The sequence below is a fragment of the Leucopleurus acutus genome, assembly GCF_964270905.1.
Source record: "Leucopleurus acutus genome assembly, chromosome: 1".
In the NCBI taxonomy this organism is placed as follows: domain Eukaryota; kingdom Metazoa; phylum Chordata; class Mammalia; order Artiodactyla; family Delphinidae; genus Leucopleurus; species Leucopleurus acutus.
In genome coordinates this window covers 200,797,282-200,817,539 of record NC_139142.1, presented here as the reverse complement: position 1 = coordinate 200,817,539, position 20,258 = coordinate 200,797,282, and the positions used below count along the sequence as shown (strand labels likewise).

The 20,258-nt window shown below is 38.1% G+C and overlaps 1 protein-coding gene across 2 annotated transcripts in view; it reads left to right on the top strand.

Moving 5' to 3' along the window:
- ZEB1 (zinc finger E-box binding homeobox 1) overlaps positions 1 to 20,258 on the top strand; it is a 193,347-nt gene that overhangs the window by 145,057 nt on the left and 28,032 nt on the right. Inside the window, exons 3-4 of one of the 2 annotated variants that reach the window (XM_082846803.1) lie at positions 3,532 to 3,591; positions 10,898 to 11,059. In XM_082846803.1, coding sequence (XP_082702929.1) covers positions 3,532 to 3,591; positions 10,898 to 11,059 — 222 coding nt within the window. Of the gene's footprint in view, positions 1 to 3,528; positions 3,592 to 10,897; positions 11,060 to 20,258 lie in introns of both variants that reach the window. The other variant, XM_082846802.1, reaches the window with a different exon arrangement.

The window sequence follows — 20,258 nt, the reverse complement described above, 5'->3', positions numbered from 1 at the left end:
ATTTACTGTGACATTGATGGGCAGTTATACCAAAAGTATATTAATACATATGTAGAACCTAAAGGATATTAGAAGGGAAGATGGCACTGTCTGGAAAGGTTCTGAAAAAGTACATAATGAAACAAATGTTTCACCCCTAAATAAAGTTTGAATACTATACTAATACTAATACTAATACTATACTATACTATACTATACTATACTATACTATACTATACTATACTATACTATACTATACTATCGGCGTTTGCTTTTTGGATAGTATTCCTGTAATAGGAACAGCGGGGTGGGGATAGCAGAGAGCAGGGTCAGGGAAGACTTACAAAATGAGAGACATGTGAACTGATCTTTAATGAATCAGATTAGTAGGAGTTACTCAGATAAATGGATAACAGCATTCTCGCAGAGAAAACGGCTTGAGAAGAAGCAGGTATAAATGTGCATGGCATATGTGGATGTGTGTCATCAAGGAAGAGACAAAAGCAGGAAAGGAAAATCTGATTCATTTAGCCACTTACTGTGCCTTATCAGCCATTGCTACAGAGTGTTCCCACAGAAACATGTGAAATGGTTAGAAAGACCCTGGTATGAATTTCAGAAATGCAAGGTTTAGGATTTAGAACGTGTGTTAAATCAGTCCTGTACTTTGCACTATTCTATCTTGCCATTGATAGTAAGCTTCTGGATTTTTAATTAAAATCAATTGCATTTGTCATTCTTACTTTTACTTGCTAGGAATTTCATCCTTTGGCAGAATGAACAAGTGCTGTCTATTTTGATCTAAATGTGTGCTATTCGCCTTTGACTATTTTAAAACTAAGCTTTCAATTTTGAAATAATTATAGATTCACAAATAATTCAGTTTTAGATCTACAAATAATACAGAGAGCCCTTGTACCTTTTACCCAGTTTCCCCCCAATGGTAACATCTTGTAAAACTGTAGTGCAGTATCATAACCAGGATATTAGCGCTGACATAGGTGAGATACAGAGCATTCCATCACCACAGGGCTCCCTACTTGCCTTCAGACAACCCACCCTCTCCTCCCCTCCACCCCACCCTTAACCCCTGGTAACCACTAAGCTGTTCTCCATTTTTGTCATTTTGTCATTTCAGTAATGTTATGTAAGTGGAATCATACAGTATGGAACGTTTTGGATTGGCTTTTTTCACTCTCCGTAATTTCTTGGAGATCCACTGAAGTTGTATGTATCAGTAGTTTGTTCCTTTTTGTTGCTGAGTCGTAGTTTATGACTTATTGCAGCTATATTTTACCCTTATTTAAAAAACTAAAGTCTTGTTACTTAGGAGTTTTTCCTTTATGTATTTGCTTTGGAATTTAGACTAAAAGCCAAAGCCTCAGCAGCATTCTAGTTTTCCTTCCTAAGTTGCATTTAGGTGGGTCAGTCATAATGTGTTGACATTATGAAGTCTTACAGGAGAGAAAGTCTTATGTACAAGTAGATTCAACTACTTTACCCCTCATATATTTCTTAAAACTAGAAGTAAGATCAGAACACATGAGGGAGAACGCTGCTTGAGAAATACTTAGAACAGCCCCTGTTCCAAGACACCCTCGTGCTGATCCCTGGACAGAGCAGTGGGCGGTGGGGGGGCTGCCCCAGGTAGCAGTCTGCAGCAAGAGGAGTGTGCCCACCTTACAGCCCAGCATCAGCACCGTTTCTGTTTTCATTAGTTGACATGGTTTTAGTTATTGAACCAAAATCCCAGCCCCAGTAATGAGGGAAAGAATGGACACTCCCGGGTTTCGAATGTGGTGAGTGTGGGACCAGATGCTGACATGCCGCATACTCATCTAAGCAGCCTAGATTTTATTCCAGCAGAAGGAATGAAGAAGTGAATAATTTAATTGAATCGCACACAGTGTTTAAATTAGCTATAATAATAACTGTAAGTAGTAAAATTAATAAGGTCCAAAATACCACTTTAAACTTTAATATCAGTGTTATCTTCCACCTTAGCAAGTCATAACTCTGCCTGCTTTGCTCTTCATTTGAGGAGAAATAGAGAATGCGCATATGCAATAATAAGTACCTGTATTACTATCATATAATTGCCCACTTGGCACACTGTTTATTTTAGTTTAAGTAGATGCTTTGGAGGAAGAGGAAAAAAAGACATTAGAGATTTTCAGACACTTACCAAATACTAGTGTTTATCCTACAGTATTGTTAACACTTGGCCAGGGATTTTTAAATTGTCATTTTGCTGATGGCAAATACAAAATGAGAATTCTTCAGCAGAAGTTAGTCTCATCATTATCCACTTTAGACAGTGGTTTTTATGCTGATCTAGAGAGGTCTGTGCATGTTTTAACTGTTTTTCATATAATGATCAGCTTTAAGTAGTAACATAACAGTTAACGAGTATAGAAAATCCGCTGAATAAACCCACCCGACAATCCAGGACGCTTAAGGAAATACATGCTTTAATGTGAGCACGTTTTACTTGATTAGTGCTCTATTTCTCAATTCAATTATCAAACTTAGGGGAAATGTAAATCAAGATTTTTGACTGACATATTCAATGGGATTGATTGGAGTGAAGATAACTACACGGTGTTTTAATATGACTGTAAGTCTTCTGATCATAATTATGATATATACTCTGAAAGCAGTTTTTAACTTATCTTTTGTATGTGCACTATTTAATGAATAAAATGTACCTAAATATATAAAGCCAACTTTCTGCTTGCCTAAATAATGTGCATATTTACTCTGATCTTACGAGTTCATTACAAACATATATAGGTGACAGAGACAGATAACAGACACCTAAAATGTTTATTAGTACCTACACTGTTATCATTTATTACTACTTGTCAGTAGTTAGAATAATAAATACAGTGAAAGAAAAAGTACAGTCCACAGGTGTTTGCTCTGGGCACACTGCAGTTCGGTCCAGCCTGCTTTCTGCTTGTCCAGGACTCTGTCTCGTGAGAGGGGCCAAGGTGGGGTAGCAAGTAGGCTTTAGAGCCATTCAGACCTGCATGCAAGTTCCGCCTCCACCACCCAGTAACCGTGTGTCCTTAGGCAGGTGGGTTAACCTCTTAAAGCCTCATGTTTTGGTGGGATTTTTTAAATTTATAAGAAGGTAGTTATGAAGATTAAAGGAAATGATTGATAAGGCATCTAGTACAGTGCCCAGTACGTAGCAATCTGTGCTTCGGGAAGGAGATGCAAAAAGGAATCCTACTGCCTGTAGGTGGGTCTCCTCTCCTAAAAAAAAATGCTAAAATCCTAGTATGCTTGTAATTCTAAGACATGTATGCGTTCAGAATTACATATACATCTTCACTTATTTTGCTTCACTAAAATATCTGAGTTTTGTAAAACTATCTGCTTAATTTCTTTAAAAAGCTTTTCCTTACTAGGAGATATTACTATACTGATAAAAGGGAAAAAATCCAAACCAAATATAATCTGAAAGTTTCCTTTTCAGATTTCTAGAAGTTAAAATGTTGGTGAGAGGTGGATCTATTTTAACACTTTGTTCTTTGATTTTAGCAGGAAAGGAAGGACAAGAAATCCTGGGGCCTGAAGCTCGGGCAGATGAAGTGGGAGGTACAGGTAACTCTTGCCTTTTTCACACACACTGTCATCCTTGAACAAGGCCTTTTGTGTCACTGGTTTGTGCATCTGTGAGTCCTGAATTTAGTCTGTTTCCTACTCTTTATCTTGCCCCCTTTAAGTGTTTAAGTACCTAGGCGTGTGGGACACTGTATGGAAAGTTAGCTCTCTATATTCTTCAAATACAGCGTAAGCTTACAGATTCATGTAATACAGGTTTCCATCCATCAGGATGACAAGTGTAATCTACAGATAATCCCCCAAATAAGTATCTGAATGATAATTTTAACTTCTATCAAATTTTTTACCATAGTTATAGAAATACAGATCTATTTTGAGTTTCATTATTAGTTACCAGGATCTACATTGAATTGCCCACAAGACAAAAGAGAGAAAAATAAGCAGATATAATCGCTTATCCAGAAACCAGACTGAGAATCATGAACACTGATGAGTGAACATGTCACAGCAAACAAGAGAATAAACATTTTTCTTGTAATTCCTGTGATTGAAAAAGGCCAAAATGACGTTGAATTATAGTAAACAGGAAAATTGCTTCTAGGTGACTAAAAGTACATACTCTCTGAGACTTAAGGCTATTCCTCTGTAATGGATTCAAATCAGATTTAAGAAGCAAAAGAATAAGTGCAAATCTTAAATCCAGATCTTACATATGATAAGAGTAGGCACTTAATTACTGTGTCTCATAAGTCAGTCTTAGAATGTAAACTTCAAAAATAAATTCCAGATTATTAAAGCATTTCCTCAAAATTCTGTACTTAAAAGTAGTATAACTGTATTCTGTATATACAACCATAAATTAGATATTTCTATCATATAGTTTTAATTAAATTTTGGTTTTTTCCTTTGGTTTAACGTTTATAGTTTTTTTTTTCTTTGCAGTACATTTTAGGAGTATTCCACAGAGCCTTATAAATTACCTTGTGTTGTGTAAGATGAGTGTGTTTTATAGTAATGTGTCAAAAATAGATTTTCATCCATAACATAAGCGTCAGCCCTCCCGTACTTGTCAGTTCTATAAAACAAAGAGCAAGTCATTGTACCGTTCCTGAAGGTGCATTCCAAATTAACTAAATAATAATGGAACATGTGATAATTTATGGTGCCTGCAGCCAAAGATTTTGTATTCTGCCTTTAATATGGTTATGTTGAACTTGCATGAATAATGTATTCAGGTATGCTTGTTATCAAATATTTGTCAGGCTAACTTACACATTATATAAAATATTTAAACGAGGTATTTGTTATTAGTAAAATAGTGTTAATGAACACAAAAGAATGCTGTTTATTACTCTTTTATTTAATGTTAAAATGTGATGACTTACATTACCAGGGTAATATAAGTTATTCTGTAAAAGATCGTTTGCCCTTTTAGGCAAAATGCCAGCAAAAAAGACATTTACAGTTCCAAGTTTACAGTATTTTACCTCACAATCTGCTCTTCACTACGAAAATGAATGAATTCTTTCAGTCTGAAGTACTGAGTAATAATACATAATTTCCCTCCCCCCGCCAAAACAGTCACATCTGGAAGATACAGTCACTGTGTATCAGCCAGAGCTGCCACTGAAACACAGGACCCTCTGCCACAAGACGATGAGTCCTGTGCATTATTTCCTTGGAACATGGGGAGTTAGGAGTAGACAGACATTTAGTGAAACCCCGATAAGTGCAGTTTTCAGCAAAGAAGGATGGAAATTAGACGTTTGAGACTATTGAGCAGTTAAACTTTAAAATTATGTTTCGCCTTTGCTTTTGTTACTTCCTTGACTTCTAGGGAATAATGTGCTGACAGAGTCAACAAAAACCTGGCACAAAGGTCACCATCATTAGTTTAGAACTTTGTCAGCTTCTTTCTGTAGCTGACTTCCTTCTGCAATTCACGAAGTGAAGAGAACTATGGTCTCAGCTTAGTATTCAGAGAGTGAAAAATCACCCAAAACAGGCTTTGTTCTTCTAAGCATCCCTTTTCTGTTTATATAGCTGATACTTGTGCAGAGTTTTAAAATTGGAGGATAAAGATAGGATACTTTATTCTGATGGGAGTGAAATACTGATGGCCACGTTAAAAATGTTATTTAGTCTTTACACTAAACATTTGTCTCTCTCTCCTTGCTTTCTCTAATCTGCGATGATAACCCTGTAATTCTGCACTTCGTCAAATGATTATAGTTCTATACTTTGACAATTAGCTCTGAGTTTTGTCACACCTGAAAGAAAACCAAATTATCATTATGTGTTTCTCTGTGTTTGCTCATCTCTTTAATGTTTAAACACGTAAGGTTATCAGTCTTAGGACGAGGAATTTTGCTTTATAATTGACCTTTTCACAACATGCACTTCCCAACACTTTAAATTTTATGGGTGAAACTGTGGAATGTCTGGTCTTAGCTTGAAATTGGCTTGGTAAATGCAGGTTCGTGGAGGCAGTGTACTTTAGTTGAAAGACGCCAGAATTTGAAAGCAGACTCCTAATACTGAATCATCTGCTCCAATTTAATGTTCACCTTACCAGGACTGCTTTGAGGAAAATAGATGACAATTATACAGCACTTACTGTGTGCCTGGTACAATACTAAGCACATACTGTAGTAATTCATTTAATTCTCACAACTACCCTAAGAGGTGCTGTTATTATTCTCCAGATGTTATATTATACAAATGGATCATGTATTACTTCCCAGGTTTCTGATGGACATATAAAATTCTTCATTTTAAGTGTAAGTACAGCTGACCCTTGAACAACATGGGTTTGAACAGTGCAGGTCCACTTACGTGCAGATTTTTCCCGATAGTAAACACTGCAGTGCTGCAGCCTGGCCTCGGCTGAGTCGAGGATGCAGACCCACGTACGCAGAGGGCCGACGCTAAGTTACACATGGACCTTGGACTGCATGGAGGGTCGGCACCAGTAACCTGCCCCGAGTTGTTCAAGGGTCAGCTGTACTTACAGCCTAATCTCTGGCATATTAAAAATGACATTTCTAACATCACTCTTATATTTGAAATCCAAAGAAATGCAATACCATTCATTTTTTAACTATGAATAAGCTCTTCTTTAAGAGTCAGAAATGTTATATCGTAATGTTTACCCCTTGAACTCATATTTCCATTCTATGTAGCCCACAGAATTTGATGCTAACATAGTGTATATTTTCTGTTCGAAGATATTTTTGATCAACTCTCATTTCCTTGCAAGAAAAACATGTACAGAAATTGAAATCTAAGTTTCTCTTAAGTTCCCAGAAACCATACGGCTCTTAAGATTAAAAAAAAGTTATGGATTGATTTATCCTATGATTATTATTCCTACATAGTTGATCACAGCATACATGACAAATTGTAATAAATACGGTTGACCCTTGAACAACATGGGGACTGGGTCGCCGGCCCTCTGCCCAGTCAGAGTCCACACATAACTGAGAGTCAGTGCTCCCGTGTACGCAGCCCCTCCGTACACAGGACCCCTCCCTGTCCGTGGTTCCATACCCGTGGCCACAACCAACCATGGATGGTGTAGAACTACAGTATTCAATGTATTGAAAAAACCCAGTATAAGCGGACCTGTGCAGTTCAAACCTGTGTTGTTCAGGGGTCAACTACTGATTAAAGAAAAATGTTACTGGAAATGAGATTAAAGGAGCTGAAGTATTCTTCAATTAGCCCATATGTCAGTAGTTTAATGTTGCTTATTCTAGAAGAAAAAGTGTTCAGCATTGTTTCCTTTTTTTCTTTAGCACTGAGATATCCTTATTCCCATAAATAAAAAGGTGAAATACATTTTTGTTATAAATGATTTATTCGATTCTTTACATATTCAGATTTGCAAAGAATTATGGTTATCTATTAATAAAAATATTTTGATGTCTTGTCAACTGACAGTTCTATGAAATGCTCCTTCAGTTTTGTTGAAAGCAAACATGGAAAGCCACCTAATTTCCTAAAGGATTTGTTTCCCAGCCACCAGAAGCATTCACTCCCTCATTTCCTGGGACATATGCCAAAAGGCTTTACCAATACTTACTTATCAAAGGACTAATGATATCTGTTTTGGCTTTTGTTACTTTTTTCCCCTCACTTTGAGACACCTTGTTTAATATATTCAGAAATGTTTGGAGATACTGAAATATTGCTAATTTTAGTACCTTCTGTCAGTACATTTTTTTAATAAAAATCCTTTTCACATGTGAATTAACTATATTTTGATCAATACCTTAGAGCTATAGACTTAGTTCATTCAATTTCTGGAAAATTTGTACCTAATAACCTTACTAGTAAAACCAGTTATCACTGTTAGACCAATCAGCCAAATCAGACTTTCTCTCAGAAAAAAAAGGGTGACTTCATTTTTCTAATTAAAATAAATGTATCGATACACATTTTGAGGGATTTTATAAAATATTTTCTATGAAAAATATATGTTACAAATAATGAGGAATATATAAAGTATAAATAAATACATCTTTAAAATAGATTATTCAATAATGAGATTAAGATTATTTAGATCTAATCGTTATGCTTTATAAAAATCTTGGTCTTCAAATGGGTACCTTTACAACCAGTGTGTAGCTAAACTTATAACTTATTGAAGATGCAAGGTTTGTGTATAAAATACAGATTATGTATATAATTCTGAAAAACATACTATTTAAAACCTCATCATACCATCATCTAGCATATATATAGTTACTAGGCTATAGAAAATACAAGCATTTTAAAAGTGGAGACTATTTAACTGAAATAAATATTTTTAATATAATCTGATAAAAATATTTTTAAGTAACTTGTCAAATCTATATTTCTGTATAGGAAATCACATAAAATATAAATTTCATTCATGAGTTTAATCTAGTTTAACTTGAAAATTTGAAGTTACATTGAAAAGACCTAATAACACAGACTTGCACTGCTTTAGTTATTCAGAAGTGCTTATTGTTCTAGCTAATGACAGATCCTAGGAAGGGTTTTCGAGAATACTCTTTGCTTTGCTCTCACCAGCCTCCTGAATAGCAGTGAATGTTTTAATAATAGGGAATGAAACAGGTGAGATCATTAAAGGAAAATTACTCTCACTCCCTCTGGATATATTATATAGCTGAGTTCAGAGCTTTGTAACTAGGGCCAAAATAATCCCCATTTCAATTGCCACACTTTATCCCTGATAGAAATCCATGTAAACAGGAAAGGCTGGACGCCTAGAGCGCTCTTATGTTGCCCTGACTGATCAACAAAGAAGGTTTTCCCCAATCGGTATTTTGAATCGTTTTCCTTCGGCAACCTGGAGGCTTTTTACACTCCAAGGCAATGCACTGTATTAACGTAAGGGATGGAGGGGGAGGGATCTGCCTCTTCGAAGTTAGAGCAAAGGACTGTGGAAAGCAGGGGTAGAAGGAAGAACCTTCAGGATTCTAGGAAGGACCGTGCATGGAAGCTGAGGATCTGGAAGTAGATTCCATTTAAACCAACAGTACTGGCTGGCTTCCCTTTAAAAGAGCCCCCCCCCCCCCCCCCCCCCCGCACACACCACCGGATCCAGTAACCCTGGTTTGGTGGCTCAGAGGCGTCAACTAAAAACTACAGTTCTCAGTACAGTTACCATTGAACAACACAGGCCTAGAGGCACCTGACCCTCCCCGCGGTGGAAAATCTGTGTGTAATTTACAGCCAGCCCTTGCAACACGAGGTTCCTCTGTGTCCACAGTTCCACATCCACAGATTCAACCAACCACAGTCATGTAGTACCATAGTATTTACTATTGAAATAATCCGAGTATAAGTAGACCCACTCAGCTCAAACCCATGTTGTTCAGGGGTCAGCTGTGTATAGCAGATGCTAAATAATTGATAGCTCTTGGCTGCATTTAAGAGGAGGAAAAAATGACTAGTCATCATGCTTACTATGTCATCGGCTCTAAGTCTGTTAATAGCAGCCACCCTGAGGAGTTGGGCTACTGCTCCTGTGCAAGATTGCTTTGGTAACTGTCGAACAAAAGGATGCCCTTCCATTACCATTTTGATTTTTCTTCATTAATTTTTTTGGCTGTGCTGTGTCTTTGTTGCTGCACACGGGCTTTCTCTGGTTGAGGCGAGCGGGGGCTACTCTTCGTTGCGGTGCGTGGGCTTCTCACTGCGGTGGCTTCTCTTGTTGTGGAGCATGGGCTCCAGGTGCGCGGGCTCAGTAGTTGTGGCTTGTGGGCTCTAGAGCGCGGGCTCAGTAGTTGTGGCTTGCGGGCTCTAGAGCGCAGGCTCTGTAGTTGTGGCGCACGGGCTTAGTTGCTCCGCGGCATGTGGGATCTTCCCGGACCAGGGCTCGAACCCGTGTCCCCTGCATTGGCAGGCGGGTTCTTAACCCCTGCACCACAAGGGAAGTCCCACCATTTTAAGCACCAGTTCAGTCTGCTACTTTATAAATTTAGAACTGAGTTCAGTCTGAAGTGTATGAAGAGGTCAGCCATGAGACACCCGGGGGCCACCCTGACCCAGGACAGTTAGCAGCAGTGTGGAGCAGACCCTCCTCCGGGAGGAAAAGGACGGGAACCGCAGGATACCAGTCCCGCTCTGCAAACACGGCAACGCTCTGGGCTGCCTTCTCCAAGTGAAGACGTGCTGCTAATGCTCGGAACCTTCTGACTCAGGGAAAATGCCTCTCCTTCACCCCACAATTAACATTTACTGAGGAAGAAACACAGAAAGAATAGCCCTGCCTGTATCTGAATACCAGGGTAGCTAGGAAGCAATTTTATCAATTTGATACTCTTTGACTCTTATTAGAAGTCTTTCCAACTGTAGGGAACTATTAAAGCTATTTTCTGAGAAAGCACATAACTGAACTGAACTTCAGAGCAGTTTGTTATTCAGAGAATGGTTCAGATTTCAAGCACAACTCCAACTAAATATGAACAGTAGGTTGCTAGGAAGGACTGAGGTTTGAGAACTACATTTTTCTCTTTTCCTGTTTTCCTTGCTTTATCATTGATTCAGAAACTAAGGATTCAGCCAGCCTTCTCTGTGTCTTGTTCATCAGTAAAATGGAATAGAAGTACAACCCTAAAGCTTTCAAGGGATATCGTGACAATGTCAAGACTTTTATAACATCTTAAACTTATGAAAACGGACTTCTTAATAGATTAGAACAGAACGAGTAAATTTTTAATGTTCTGTAAATATTTCCTGCAAATTCAAGAACAGTCATTTATTCTCCCAAGATAAACAATTTCTTATTTAGGAAAACTGTGTAACAACTTGGTGGTGAAGTTGGTTTTTACAGAGTATGCGTTTCTTCTAGTAAAAGATGATGAATGCGACTCAGATGCAGAAAATGAACAAAACCATGATCCTAACGTTGAAGAGTTCCTGCAGCAACAAGACACTGCAGTCATCTACCCCGAGGCGCCCGAGGAGGACCAGAGGCAGGGCACGCCGGAGGCCAGCGGGCACGATGAAAACGGTAACAAGCATCACGGCCGCTTTGTTCTCATCTCCAGAGGATTATTGCTTCCATTACTCTATGTGGGAACCCACTCTACTAGAGGGAACATTTTTGAAAACCAAAATTTATTGCAGGTGGCTGTAGAGGGTGATCTCTTTAATGAGTGGGACACTGTCCATGCTAACAGTATAGCATTGTGTCAGTGGCCTCTCGTGTATATAGTGTGATGCCACCACATGTGCAATGCTTAGGGCAGTGCCTGGACATTGATTTCCATTCACTTACATGGTAGCAAGTAGTAGAAATGGGAACTAGGATGACCCTTAGTGCCCTTTGATTATTCTCCACTGTTCTGGCAAGAAAAGCATGGCTGTCTGGTTCAAAACATACTGATTTGGAGACAGATGGTTTTCCTGTGTCTACTCTGGTCCTCTGTGATATGAACAGCCAGTATATAAAGAGTGGCAAAATACAATAACAATGCGTCCATACTCCCCTGAAAAGAAGTGTGCTGTCATCCTGCCTTCCGTGCACTAGAAACAGATGCAAATACTCCTGTAAGAAATTTTACACAGTATCTGTACCAAGAACTAGGAAGATGCTTGGAATGTTTGAGGATATTTGAAGTATTAAGATCCTAAATCTGGTTTGGTTTTTCCAGGGTTCCCAGTTTAATGGATAGATTTAGCTTAATAGCCCAATAATCAACTTTTTAAAAGACTTTTTAGAGCAGTTTTAGATTTAGAACAAAATTGTACAGAGATGCAGAGATTTCCCATATTCCCCCTGCCCCCCCCCATTATCAACATCACTCACCAGAGCGGTACTTTTTTTTTTAACCAAGGATGAACCTACATTGACACATCATAATCACTCAAAGACCTTAATTTGCATTAGGGTTCACTCTTGGTGTTGTACGTTCTGTGGGTTTGGACAAATGTACAATGACAAGTATCCGTCATTATAGTATCACACAGAGTATGTTCACTGCCCGAGAAGTCCTCTGTGCTCTGCCTGTTCATCCTGCCCTCCTCCTTGCCCTGGCAACCACTGATGTTTTTATGCCTCCATAGTTTTGCCTTATCCAGGATGTCTTATAGTTGGAGTCATATAGTACATAGTCATATAGCCTTTTCAAATTGGCTTCTTTCACTTAGTTATGCATTTAACTTTCCTCTGTGTCTTTTCATGGATTGATAACTCATTTCTTCTAAACGTTGAATGATATTCCATAGTCTGGACGTACTGCATTTTATTTATCCATTCACCTACTGAAGGACACCTTGGTTGCTTCCAAGTTTTGGCAATGATGAATGAAGCTGCTGTAAACATTCATGCACAGATTTTGGTCTGGAAATAAGTTTTCAGCTCCTCTGGGTAAATACCAAGGTGCACAATTGCTGGATTATATGATAAGGGTATGCTTAGTTCTAGAGGAAACGGCCAAACTATCATCCCGAGTGGCTGCACCACTTTTCATTCCACCAGCAGTGATGAGAGTTCCTGTTGCTCCACGTCATGGCCAATATTTCACGTTCTCAGTGTTCCCGATTTTGGCCATTCTAGTAGTGTGTAGTGGTATCTTGCTGTTTTAGTTTGTATTTCCCTAATGAAATATTATGTGCAGCATCTTTTCACACTTATTTGTCATCTGTATATCTTCTTTGATGAGGTGACAAAGTCCTTGGCCCATTTTTTTAACTTTATATTGGAGTTAGTTGATTTACAATGTTGTGTTAGCTTCAGGTGTACAGCACAGTTATTTAGTTTTACATATACATATCTATTCTTGTTCAGATTCTTTTCCCATATAGGTCATTGCAGAGTATTGAGTAGAGTCCACTGTGCCATGCAGTAGATCCTTGTTGGTTGTCTGTTTTACATATAGTAGTGTGCACATGTGAATCCCAATCTCCTCATTTATCCCTCCCCCGCCTTTCCCTTTTGGTAACCGTAAGTTCGTTTTCAAAGTCTGTGAGTCTGTTTCTGTTTTGTAAATAAGTTCATTTGTACTATTTTTTAGATTCCACATATAAATGATATCCTTTGATATTTATTTTTCTCTGTCTAACTTACTTAGTATGAGAATCTCTAGATCCATCCATGTTGCCGCAAATGGCATTATTGCATTCTTTTTTATGGCTGAGTAATATTCCATTGTGTATATATACCTATATATATACACCACATCATCTTTATCCATTCCTCTGTCGATGGACACTTAGGTTGCTTCCATGTCCTGGCTCTTGTAAATAGTGCTGCAGTGAACATTGGGGTGCATGTACCTTTTTGAAGTATGATTTTCTCTGGATATATGCCCAGGAGATGGATCGCTGAATCATATGGTAGTTCTATTTTTAGTTTTTTAAGGAACCTCCATACTGTTCTCCATAGTGGCTGTATCAGTTTACATTCCCACCAACAGTGCAAGAGGGTTCCCTTTTCTCCACATCCTCTCCAGCATTTATTGTTTGTAGATTTTTTGATGATGGCCATTCTGAACGGTGATACCTCACTGTAGTTTTGATTCTTATTTCTCTAATAATTAGTGATGTGGAGCATCTTTTCATGTGCTTTTTGGCCATCTGTATATCTTCTTTGAAAGATAAACAAAATAGATAAACATACATTTGTATATTTGGAGAAATACACACTTCTCCAAATGTAAATATATATTTGGAGAAATGTATATTTAGATCTACTGCCCATTTTTTTGATTGGGTTGTTTGTTTTTTCGATATTGAGCTGCATGAGCTGTTTGTATGTTTTGGAGATTAAACCCTTGTCGTTCGCTTCATTTGCAAATACTTTCTCCCATTCTGTGGGTTGTCTTCATTTTCTTTATGGTTTCCTTTGCTGTGCAAAAGCTTTTAAGTTTAATTAGGTCCCATTTGTTTATTTTTGTTTTTATTTTCGTTACTCTAGGAGGTGGATCCAAAAAGGTATTACTGCAATTTATGTCAAACAATGTTCTGCCTATGTTTTCCTCTAAGAGATTTATAGTATCCAGACTTACATTTAGGTCTTTAATGAATTCCGAGTTTATTTTTGTGTATGCTGTTAGAGAATGTTCTAATTTCATGCTTCTACACGTAGCTCTCCACTTTTCCCAGCACCATTTATTAAAGAGACTGTCTTTTCTCCATTGTATATTCTTGCCTCCTTTGTCATAGATTGACCATAGGGGTGTGGGTTTATTTCTGGGCTTTCTACCCTGTTCCATTTATCTGTATTTCTGTCTTTGTGCCAGTACCATACTGTTTTGATGACTGTAGCTTTATAGTATCAGTCAGCCTGCTTCCTCCAGCAGCTCTGTTTTTCTTTCCCAAGATTCCTTTGGCTATTCAGGGTCTTTTGTGTTTCCATACAGATTTTAAGGTTTTTGTTCTAGATCTGCAGAAAATGCCATTAGTTATTTGATCGGGATTGCATTGAATCTGTAGATTGCCTTGGGTATAGTATAGTCATTTTGACAATGTTGATTCTTCCAATCCAAGAATATGGTATATCTTTCCATCTGTTTGTGTCATCTTCGATTTCTTTCATCAGCATCTTACAGTTTTCTGCATACGGGTCTTTTGCCTCCTTAGGTAGGTTTATTCCTAGGTATTTTATTCTTTTTTCATGCACTGATAAATGGTATTGTTTCCTTAATTTCTCTTTCTGATCTTTCGTTGTTAGTGTATAGGAATGCAACAGATTTCTCTGCATTAATTTTGTGTCCTGCAACTTTACTGAATCCATTGACGAGCTCCCGTAGTTTTCTGGCAGCATCTTTAGGATTTTTTGTGTATAGTATCATGTCATCTGCAAACAGTGACAGTTTTACTTCTTCCTTTCCAATTTGGATTCCTGCTATTTTTTTTCTTCTCTGATTGCTATGGCTAAGACTTCCAAAACTAGGTTGAATAGAAGTGGTGAGAGTAGACATCCTTGTCTTGTTCCTGATCTTAGAAGAAATGCTTTCTGCTTTTCACCACTGAGTATAATGTTAGCTGTGGGTTGGTCATATATGGCCTTTATTATGTTGAGGTATATTCTCTCTATGCCCACTTTCTGGAGAGTTTTTATCTTAAATGGGTGTTGAAATTTTGCCAAAAGATTTTTCTATTGAGATGATCATATGGTTTTTTCCCTTCAATTTGTTAATGTGGTGTATCACACTGAATAATTGTGGGTACTGAAAAATCCTTGCATCCCTGGGATAAATCCCACTTGATCATGGTGCATGATCCTTTTAATGTATTGTTGGATTCTGTTTGCCAGTATTTTTTTTGTTGAGGATTTTTGCATCTTATGTTCATCTATGAGATTGGCCTGTAATTTTCTTTTCTTGTGGTATCTTTGTCTGGTTTTGGTATCACGGTGATGTTGACCTCATAGAACGAATTTTGGAGTGTTCCTTCGTCTGCAATTTTTTGAAACAGTTTCAGAAGGATAGGTGTTAACTCTTCTCTAAATGTTTGATAGAATTCCCCTGTGAAGCTATCTGGTCCTGGACTTTTGTTTATTGGGAATTTTTTAATCACAGTTTCAGTTTCAGTGCTTGTGATTATTGTTCATATTTTCAATTTCTTCCTTGTTCATTTCTGGGAGATTGTACCTTTCTAAGAATTTGTCCATTTCTTCTAGGTTGTCCATTATATTGGCATATAGTTGCTTGTAGTAGTCTCTTAAGATCCTCTGTATTTCTGTGGTGTGTCCATTGTAACTTCTCCTTTTTCATTTCTAATTTTATTGATTTGAGCCCTCTCCCTTTTCTTCTCGATGAGTCTGTCTAAAGGTTTATCTATTTTATCTTTTCAAAGAGCCAGCTTTTAGTTTCATTGATCTTTTCTAATGTTTTCTTCGTCTCTATTTCATTTATTTCTGCTCTGATCTTTATGATTTCTTTCCTCCTGCTGACTTTGGGGTTTTTTTGTTCTTATTTCTCTAGCTGCTTTAGGTGTAAGGTTAGGTGGTTTATTGGGGATTTTTCTTGTTTCCTGAGATAAGACTGTATTGCTGTAAACTTCCCTCTTTAGAACTGCTTTTGCTGCACCCCATAGGTTTTGGGTCTATCAATAAGTAGATTCTTGGTTTGCAGTTACCATGAGGTTTTGATACAGCAGTCTATATATGTATATACAAGATTGTTTTAAGTTGCTGGTCTCTTAATTTCAAATGCATTTCCAAATATCCTGCATTGTACTCTCCTCTTCTCATGATTGCTGGTTTTGATAGCATGTTTGTGAGTGGATGATTTCCTACCTTTACTGTATATTTGCCTTGACCAGTCAGCTTTCCCATTCATAATTTTCTTGTTTTCTCTCATGGGCTTTTCTTTTCTGCCTAGAACAGTTTCTTTAGCCTTTATTGTAAAGCTGGTTTGGTGGTGCCGTATTCTGTTAGCTTTTGCTTGTCTGTAAAGCTTTTGATTTCTCCATCGACTCTGAACAAGAGCCTTGCTGAGTATTCTTGGTTGTAGGTTTTTCCCTTCCACCACTTAAATATATCCTGCCACTCCATTCTGGCCTGCAGAGTTTCTGCTGAAATACCAGCTGATAACCTTATGGGGATTCCCTTGTATGTTATTTGTTGCTTTTCCCTTGTTGCTTTTGATATTTTATCTTTATCTTTCATTTTTGTCAAGTTGATTAACATGTCTCTGCATATTCCTCCTTGGGTTTATCCCTTATGGGACTCTCTGCACTTCCTGGACTTAGGTGACTGTTTCCTTTCCCATGTTAAGGAAGTTTTCAACTATTAGCTCTTCAAATACTTTCTCAGGCCCTTTGTCTCTCTCTTCTCCTTCTAGGACCCCTATAATGCAAATGTTGGTGCGTTTAGTGTTGTCCCAGAGGTCTCTTAGGCTGTCATTTCTTTTCATTCTTTTTTCTTTATTCTGTTCTGCAGCAGTGATTTCCACCATTCTGTCTTCAGCTCACTTATCCATCCTTCTGCATCATTTATTCTGCTATTGACTCTTTCTGGCGTATTTGTCATTTCATTTATTGTATTGTTCAACTCTGTTTGTTTTTTAAATCTTCTAGCTCTTTGTTACACCTTTCTTGTATCTTCTTGGTCTGTGCCTCCATTCTTTTTCTGAGATCTTGGATCATCTTTACTATCATTACTGTGAATTTGTTTTCAGGTAGATTGTCTGTCACTTCATGTAATTATTCTTTTGGGGTTTTATATTGTTCCTTCATCTGGAACATATTCCTCTGCCATCTCATTTTGTCTCACTTTCTGTGTTTGAGGTCCCACAGGCTGCAGGATTGTAGTTCCTCTTGGTTCTGGTGTCTGCCCCCTGGTGAGTGAGGAATGGTCACGGGGCTTGTGCAGGCTTCCTGGTGGGAGGGACTGGTGCCTGCCCACTGGTGGGTGGAGCTGGGTCTTGTCCCTCTGGTGGCAGGGCCGTGTCAAGGAGTGTGTTTAGAGGTGGCTGTGGCTCAGGATGACTTTAGGCAGCCTGTCTGCTGATGGGTGGGGCTGTGTTCCCACCCTGCGGGTTGTTTGGTCTGAGGCATGCCAGCACTGGAACCTAAGGGCTGTTGGGTGGGGCCAGGTCTTGGTGTCAAAATGGCGGCCTCCAGGACAGCTCATGCCAATGAGTGCCCCCCGGTACCTCTGCCACCAGTGTCCTTGTCCCCACAGTGAGCCACAGCCATCCCTCACCTCCCCAGCAGACCCCTCCAAGACCAGCAGGTAGGTCTCGCCCAGGGTCCTATGAAGTCACTACTCTTTCCCATGTCCCAGCTCACATGAGACCTTATTTGTGCCCTCCAAGAGTGGTGCTTCTGTTTCCCCAGTCCTGTGGAGTTCCTGCAGTCAAGCCCCACTGGCCTTAAAAGCCAAATGCTCTGGGGGCTTCTCCTACCAATGCAAGACCTCCAGACTGGGGAGCCTGACGTGGGGCTCAGAACTCTCACTCCTGTGAGAGAACCTCTGTGATATAGTTATTTTCTAGTTTGTGGGTCAAACTAGAAAATGATTAGTATGGGGTCTGACTGTATTGCGGATGCGCCCCTTCTACCATCTTGTTGTGGCTTTGTCTTTGGAAGTAGAATTATCTTTTTTGGTAGGTTCCAGCCCTTTTTTGTTGATGGTTGTTTAGCAGTTAGTTGTGATTTTTCTGTCTTTGTGAGAGGAGGTGAGCTCAGGTCCTTCTACTCCACCATCTTGTCCTCCAGGTTTACTTTAATCTCAAGTACGTATTCTTGAACTCAGTAGTTCCAGTGTTGATTTCCTGATTCTCCGTCATGAAGTTGGAGGAGGAAGGGGGCTATGATTTGGCCCATTTTTTTAATTAAATTATTTGATTTCTTAGCAGTGAGTTTTAAGAATTCTTTGTATATTTTGGATACTAGTCCTTTTTCAGATGTGTCGTTTGAAAATAGTTTTCCCAGTCCATGGCTTATCTTCTAATTCTCTTCTAGTTCTCTTGTTATTGTCTTTCATGGAACAGAACTTTTTCATTTAATGAAGTCCAGCATATCAAGTATCTCTTTCATGGCTCATGCCTTTGGTATCTAAACTGGCATTACCATACCCAAGGTCACATAGGTTTTCTTCTGTTGTTGTCTGTGATCCATTTTGAGTTTTGTAAAGGGTGTAAGGTCTGTGTTTACATTTTTTTTGGTATGTGGCTGTCCAGTTGCCTTTGCTTTTTGGGCTGTCTATTCTGTTCCACTGACCCATTTATTTGTCTGTTCTCTCACCAACACCACACTTTCTTGATTATTATAGCTACATAGTAAGCCTTGAAGTCAGATAGTGTTGGTCTCCCAACGTTACTCTTCACCTTCAATGTTATGTTGCCTCTTCTGGGTCTCTTGCCTCTCTGTATAAACTTAGAATGTCTGTCATTATCCATAAAATGACTTGATTGGGATTACATTGACTCTGTAGACCTAGTTGGGGAGAACTGACATCTTGACAATATCGAGTCAATGTTGAGTATCCATGAACATGGAATATCTCTCCATTTATTTTGTTCTTTGATTTTATTCATCAGACTTTTGTAGTTTTCCTCAAATAAATCTTATACATAATTTGTTAGATTTATGCCTAAGTATTTTTGGTGCTAGTGTAAATGGTGTTGTATCAATCAACTTTTAAATGTTTGAAGGAAATCGAGAAGGATGGTACAGAAAACAAAACAGATTCCATTGTGAAGAGTCAACTACTGTACCTTCCTTAAATCAGGAATCAGCTATGCAAAAGAGTAGAAAGAGAAGTTTCACTCCAGAATAAATAGGATTTCTGTAACTAATTTGGTGACAAAGGAAAAAGAAGTAGGGTACTCTAGGAATTGTTTCCTGCGGTGTGGCAAAAGGACACGTTTCTGAAAACTATAAGTAATTACCTCCGGGGACACTGCTACGCGTTCTGTTGATCTGTTTGCATATTTGCAGAATCCGTAGTTATTGGCATTATAATCCTGTCGGGCCTTCGTTTTCTACTTTTGTTTCTTGGTTGTCTTTTTTTTCTCTTAAAGAAAATGTGATAACATTTCACCTGAAGAAGCAGTAGCTTACCATAGATATGAAAGGGAAATAGAACATTTTAAATGCAGATGTGTATAACTGTAACAAAGAGGATTTCAGAAAGTATCAGTGAAAGAAAATAATGAAAAGTAAAGAAACGTTCCATTGCATAGATCAAGTAAGGTTAAACTTTGTAAAGTCCATGGTTACAAATCAATGCAGTAAAATCCCATAAAAATTGAGGCCTTAACTGTTCTGAATTAGTAAAACATTTTTTGTTTTCTTTGTCTAATTATTATTCAATATGTTTTTAATTCAGGAATTCATTACTTTTAGGTATATAATCTAATTTAACTGCTAATACAGTATTTCACAGTAGATTTTCTGTCACACCAGCAACATCTGTTTACATAGAAAAAGTGATTATCTTCAGAAGTACTTACGTTTTTAGTGTTTTAACAGATTAAACATACTGTCTGCATGTCTTAAGTTGTAAACAGGGAAACTTCAACAGATGGATTTATCACAAATTCTGGTTCAGTGGGGAACAAATCAGGAAATTTTTCACAGGTTTTATATCAGTCTGCCTACTAAAGGAAGTTTAAGATACAGAAATTTAAAATGTTTTTTAAATAAGTATATGCATGGTCACAGATACATAAAGAAATTATTGTTCAAAAAATGGTCAGATATAGGTTGGATTTTTTTAGTAGTATTGAATTGCTACCATAAGTTTATTATAGGAA